Below are 6,788 nucleotides of genomic sequence, written 5' to 3' on the forward strand. Positions count from 1 at the left end.
AAAAAAAAAAAAAAAAAATTTGAGAGATAATCACAAGCCAAAACATGCATTTGAAAGACTGAGGATGTACCTTCACAATAAAAGTGTCAAAGTGAAATGGCAGATATCAACTGTCATACTCAGTACTTAAGGAAATCAGACATTTCATACTTAATAACCTAATAATAAATTGCTGTTGTTTCAAGTCATTAAATTTGTGGTGGTTTGTTGAGGTGCAATAGATAACTGATACAAGTTATCTACAATAAATTCAACTATTTGTTTCAAATATTAAATAGGGGACTCACTTTGACATAAGACCTGGGGATACAGGATAATGATAATTATAGCCATCTTCAATTTCAATTGTGTATTTGTAAAGTATCACAGTTTCATTTATTTTAAAGTCTAGATTAAATTTAGGGAGATTAACTACAGTTCTCAAGTTTATACTAGGCCAATGAGAAAATCCTAAATTAAATTCTAAATGTAAGCTTAGTAGTGGATTTTAGGGTTAGCCACAGGAATATTATTAAGACTAGCTTAATTTTACAAATGGGGAAAAAAATGAAGCTTAGAAAAATTAAATGTCTAGAAGTTGAACAGTTGAAGATAACATGAGGAATTATAAGAGACATCATTAGTGGAAAGTGCAAGGGATTTGGAGTTAAAGAACCTAGATTGTCTCTCAGCTTTACCACTTCAAAGTTATACAACCTAAAGTGGACAGTGGGCCCCAGTTTCCACCTTCAGTAAAAAGGTGGAGATGGTAGCGATTTTACAGAGTTATTGTACAAATTAAATGTTTTTATAATAATTACTAATAATTTTAAGTGAGTTTTCTAGGACAAGGATAATGTATGAACGTCACTAACAAAGAGATGACATTAGATTAAGGATGTCTAAGAAAGTTAGATGAAGGTCTAATTTTTATCCCTTAAAAACTTCTGGAACATTCACTATCTACAAGTTCCTCATTATTTGCTCACCTGCTTTTGCTCCTCTCCAAGACTATCCCACATGGAGGCCACAATTTTTGAAACCTCTCCAAAAGTGGCATTGGGATTCTGTCCCTTGATGGCAGCCTGTGTATCACGGAAGAATAAAGCATATGCTGAAACTGGTTTCTGAGGTTCATTCGGATCTTTCTTTTTTCTCTTCTTTGGGGCTTTCTGCTTTTTCCCTGCTTCCACCACCACTGTCTTCTGGCTGGGAAGTTGCTGTAGGGGAGAAAAGAAAGGGAATTACAAGATGGAAGAAGGGAAGTACTGTGACTAGAGAACTGCAAGAAGAGGACTTTTATATGGGAGGATACTAGCCACATGTATAGCATTTTCAGAAATGCTAAAAATAGTGGCAATAGGATTAAAAGACATTCTGTAAAGTATGTGAGGATCAGTAAGAATAGGGATTGAGAAGAGCATTATAAACTGAAAATTAAGAGGTAGAAACCCATACCCAGAAAAGAGCAGAGGAGATAGCAGGGCAGGAGTAAAGAATACTGATTAGGTTCTATATGCTAAGAGTTTTATCCTAGAATACCATAGCAGAATTGATTTTGGCAGGGAATGCCTCACCCTCCGGAAATCCTCAACACCATCCTCATGAAGTGAACTGGTAGGTGAAGGGGTGGTTGAAAGACGATCCTCAGGTGACTGGGCAGGTGGTAGGATGGTGCCACCCCCTAAGCTCAAACCAAGTTGAGAACTCAATTCTGACTGATCAATGGTGGTCAGCTGGCTATGCCCCATCAAGCCAGATGTTATGTCTGTCATTGGTACATCAATTGTAACAGGTGGGTTGGCGCTATACTGAGTTCCTATAGAATGGTCCAAGTCCTGAGAGAAGCAGAAGGACTAATTAAACATTAAATATAAAAAACACCACTTTTTCCTCCCTGAATTCAGGACAGCTTATAAATTCCTTGCTTACCCAGACTGTATCAGTTTAAACTCTATGAAACATCAATTTGTCTACATATAAAACATATTAAGCTTTTTAAAAAAGTACAGATCTTTAGGTTGTATATGGTGGAAAAAAACCAAAAAGTACAGAAATTAGTAAATTTACTTCTTTGCACTCAAAGGCCTATTCTGAAATAACTAAAAATAATCAGAGAAGTCATAACAACTTTGGGCAATTTAAAGAGCAAATAATTTTTCAGTAATCTGTAGGTAGTGATAACATACTGAGTAAAGGAAAAGTTCTCATCTGTATGTACCCTCCCCCAACAACAGCTTTTAAAGTTGTAACACATAGGCAATCAGAGCAAATGGGGCCAATGTTAGAGATGTTTGGCAGCAAATACAGAGTATGGATATGCGCTACTGATGAGATGTGCTGGAAACCCAATACACTGGTTTATATCTCATACCAATCCACAATTAATACTAAATTTGGTTCAGACTGTTTTGAATAAATCCTTCTATGTGCGAGCTATCATTCACATTTGAATCGTAGGATGTGAAGTCCATAATAAAAGGGGAAAAAACACTTTTTTCCAGATATCACAATAAATAATTTTCACTTCAGGGTAAATGGACAGTTTACCATTGACCCAACGGGAAATCTCATTTATTTAAGTGAAATTAAGTCTTTGTTGGTGAGCTGTTAGCAAGAATGAAAAACAAGTAATACCCAAATGTAGTGGGGAATAGAGAGTAACTTTTGTCTCCCCTATCACCATGTCCATAAGCTTAGGTGAACCTGATAATATCTTGCCCCTTACCATGGTCAAGCCCCCACTCAGGAGCCCCCCGCCCTGCTCCATCAAGCCATGGGTCATGCCCACGGGCATGTCCAATGTCTGGACCCCATATTGGGCTGAAAAACTGCCATCCTGTGAGGAGGAAGGGTCTGCCAGGTCATCAAAGTGGCCAACCACATCTGAGACAGCCAGTGAGGGATCAGAATCCAAGGAGATAGGTGGGATTTCAAATTCCTCATCACCCAAGCTTGGAGTATGGAATGTCTGTGTGGAAAAAAGGGAAAAAATTAGTGGGAAGAGGAGAAACTGAATATCACTAAGTTAAGAACACAGATGGGCACTGGGAATTTTCAGTGTACCTCTTTTCAGCTTAGGATCCTATTTTGTTATTGATTTATTAGGACCCATTTAATTTTAACCTCTTTTCTTTCTCATACCCTTGGCCATTGGCACATACTGGCTGCCAACAGCAATCACAATTTTCAATTCTTTCATCTCTTTTCTATCTTTACCATCTCAGTTGTCCTAAATTATTCTGCCTATTATTCCAATGAGTAATTCTTTTCATACCATTAGTTAAGACCCAGTCTTTATAACCTGTTTAGCTATGATGCTTGAAATACCTCTACATATTCTAATAGGTAGCAGTTATTTCACAATTATTATGCCTGAACTATTAGACCACAGAAATTCACTGTCAACCAGCCAATTATATTTTAGGTTTTTTTGAAACAAAGATCTTAAAATGTACAGTCATGGGAACCTTATCCCCCTATAAAATATTTATAGTTAGACTTTCCTACCTCCTATTCATTTTAGCAATTATAATATTAACAAGAAATAAGATTCCCATTTGTACAGGATTTTCAGAAAACCCCAACAATGCCAAGATAAGGATAATAGTGAGGAGCAAAACCTTGCTATAGCCAAAAGGCAAACTGGGTCTCTAACAGTTCCAGAACACATTCCTAGTCTTGATCTGACCAAGCTTTTTCTGTAAGAGAGGAAGAAAATGATTACTCCAGCTGGCTAAAGACCTGATCCCTTCCTCTGAGTCCAACTATGTCAATAATAACACACTCTTTCTATTCTGAATGCAGCCACCACTCATGGAGCTAACAGAGCAATGTCTGACCTAAGATCTGTTAACAGCTATGGTTCCTTTTTGACACTAAAAAACTAAAATGGAGCTACCTATATAGAGCATTATAAATAATAGTAAGAGAATTTGGTGTCAGAGAGACCTGGGTACAAGTCCCAGCTCTGCCACTTTTTGTATGACCTTGAGTAGGTTTTCATCATCTATAAAATGGGAATTATAATGGTAATCCCCTTACATGATTATTATGAGGATAAATGGGATTTAGTACATAAAAGCTTATCACACTGCCTGATACATATAATTGCTTAATAACCATTAGTAAGTATTGTTACTAATATTAATATCCTGATGATTATTAACTTGCTACCTGCCCCATCTAAAGATAAATGTCAACTGATTCAGACGAAATTCAATAGGTACCCAAATTTTTTTGCATGATTAAGCAATGCATTCATTCTTTAAAGAGTTTATCAAGGTTTTTCTAGATCCACATTTTTTTTTTTAATTTTTTTTTTTTTTTGAGACAGAGTCTCACTCTTTTGCCCCGGCTAGAGTGAGTGCCATGGCGTCAGCCTAGCTCACAGCAACCTCACACTCCTGGGCTCAAGCAATCCTTCTGCCTCAGCCTCCCGAGTAGCTGGGACTACAGGCATGCGCCACCATGCCCGGCTAATTTTTTCTATATATTTTTAGTTGTCCGATTAATTTCTTTCTATTTTTAGTAGAGACGGGGTCTCGCTCTTGCTCGGGCTGGTTTCGAACTCCTGAGCTCAAACAATCTGCCCGCCTCAGCCTCCCAGAGTGCTAGGATTACAGGCGTGAGCCACCGCGCCCGGCCTATCAGCCCTTAATGTAGATTTGTGTTTTTTCTTGCTTAGAACTCTGAATTCCTCATGATATATGCACAGAACTGTATGAAAATAGGACAAATTGACTGACTTACGCTCAAGTATTTTTAAGGCTAGTGGTTTTTAAGTTTTGGCCTGGCATTACCTTAAGAGAAGATGAATTTGCTAGGTAAACCAAAAGCTTTATTCAGAATGCCAGTTTCCATATTCCTATAAGGGAGACTATTTTCCAGTGAACTCTGGGAATTATTGGAGATCTGAAATGTATTGTTCTTGAGAAACTATTTGTTTGAAACAAAAAATTCTAGAATTGCAAAAATATAAATATTGTTTCAAACCAGAGACTAGAAAGTGACTGAGAAAATATCAGGAAATATTTTCAAAATTTTTAGAAGTTTTTAAAAAAAGTTATGAAATTAAATATTACCTAATCAAATTTAAGCATTAGCCAAAATTGCTAAAAATTTATTCACCTTTTTTATTTGACTTTTAATTAGTGTTATTCCCATATCTGCTTTTTGGTTACATTCTGAGGTCATTATCACTTAGAACACAATTTCTTAATTCTAGAAGGGAAATGAAGGAACTTGAACACAAAATTAATTGGAGCAAATAGCAGTAAGGGGATTAGTGGCACTGAGTGCAGACAAAGGGTGGGTTATAACACATCAAGGGACAGCACAAACCTCTCACTGAACATGGCTGTTGTTCATGAGAATCACATTCTTTCTCTTGATCTTCACTGACAGGTGTGGAGTTCGGAGCTCGTATGGTCAACATTGATGGGAAACAAATCAAACTGCAAATCTGGGATACGGTGAGAGGAAAAATAATTTAGTCCCTGACCAAGACCCAAATATAACAATAAAGGCTGATGGCAGGGGAAAAGGGCTGTGAAGGTGGGACTAATGATGAAGATGAAATAGAGGAGCACAAAATCAAAGAGATCGGGAAGCTTTCGATCCCATCTGTTACAGTTACATATTCTGAATGCCATATCTTTTAATTTTTGTTTTATATGACCCAAGTAATAGTTTATTTTAGTGAAAATAAAATCAACAATATAAGATTCTAGAGTCAAAAGTGGATGTCCGCTTCATATACATAAACCTTTTCTCCCTCCCAGTCTTGGTTGCTACTCTGCCAGATGAATTCACTATTAATAATTCAGTGTGTATGCTTTCAGACTTTTTCTGTGCATTTAAATACATGAATATAAACACAAACATATGGTAGTGGTTTTGTATTTATTAATGTTTGCATGTATAGAGTTGTGACAAAGTAGACCTAGCTGTGTGACTTAGATTATCTTTTTATTAAACAATCTCTATTTTAGGGACCTTTTCTTATCAATACATATAGATCTACCTCATTCCTTTTAACCACTGCATAGTCATAGAATGTACCATAATTTATTTAACTATCTTCCCAATGATAGAAATTTGGGTAGTTTACAATTTTTCATTATTGCAAAGTTTCACTGAACATTCATTCTTACTTACTAAGTTTTTATGCAAATGTTTGAGAATTTCTGTGGAATACCTGCCCAGAAATGTTAATTCTGGGTTAAAGGTTATGCATATCTTAAAATTTGATAAATGTAGTTCTGCCAAAATTTAGCTTGGCTTAGTGTAATTTTGCTTCATCCGGATAAATTGCTTTCATGTGCATTATCTCATTTGACTTGTACCTTTCTTTTCCATAAGGAAAATAATATCTTAGTCTCTATTCTAGTTAAAGGGAGTTAGCAAATAGTTACTAATATTGAGCTAAAATCTCTTCCTGTGTTTGTTTACTTCTTACTATGTTATTCTGTTTCTTCTGATAAATGAGCTAAAGCCATTACATTTACACGCAGTGCACAAGTTATTTTTCCTTTTTCTCTCTTTTGCCACCTTCTTCCTCCCTGTTATCCATCGCCCACCCCCCCACACACAGGTGTATGTCTTAAAAACAGCTTTTTTTGCTGCTCTAGGGCCTTATTAGACAGTTCTTTTCTGGTGATCTCTAAAGTTGTTATCTCTTTTGGATGCACTCATTAATCAGGTGCTTTTAACTAGGATGATATTCTCCTGTAAATTTGTTGCATTTCCAGGCATTTAAAAATCTTTTGCCCTTCTGATCAGATTTTTCTTTTTTTTTTTTTTTTTTG

At 36.2% G+C, this 6,788-nt stretch overlaps 2 protein-coding genes across 3 annotated transcripts in view; one reads left to right on the top strand and one right to left on the bottom strand.

Moving 5' to 3' along the window:
• The window catches only part of TOX4 (TOX high mobility group box family member 4), a 17,997-nt gene that overhangs the window by 6,021 nt on the left and 5,188 nt on the right, over positions 1-6,788 (bottom strand). Inside the window, exons 3-5 of the mRNA XM_012649317.1 lie at positions 2,708-2,950; positions 1,557-1,817; positions 969-1,199 (exon numbers count right to left, since the gene is read on the bottom strand). Coding sequence (XP_012504771.1) covers positions 969-1,199; positions 1,557-1,817; positions 2,708-2,950 — 735 coding nt within the window. The remainder of the gene's footprint in view (positions 1-968; positions 1,200-1,556; positions 1,818-2,707; positions 2,951-6,788) is intronic.
• Positions 5,388-6,788, top strand: part of RAB2B (RAB2B, member RAS oncogene family) — a 26,748-nt gene continuing 25,347 nt past the window's right edge. The window contains exon 1 of one of the 2 annotated variants that reach the window (XM_012649319.1): positions 5,388-5,453. In XM_012649319.1, the coding sequence (XP_012504773.1) occupies positions 5,419-5,453 (35 nt within the window). In that variant the 5' untranslated portion in view covers positions 5,388-5,418. The remainder of the gene's footprint in view (positions 5,454-6,788) is intronic. The other variant, XM_012649318.1, reaches the window with a different exon arrangement.

Source organism: Propithecus coquereli, unplaced genomic scaffold (genome assembly GCF_000956105.1).
Source record: "Propithecus coquereli isolate 6110/MARCELLA unplaced genomic scaffold, Pcoq_1.0 Scaffold3, whole genome shotgun sequence".
NCBI lineage: Eukaryota > Metazoa > Chordata > Mammalia > Primates > Indriidae > Propithecus > Propithecus coquereli.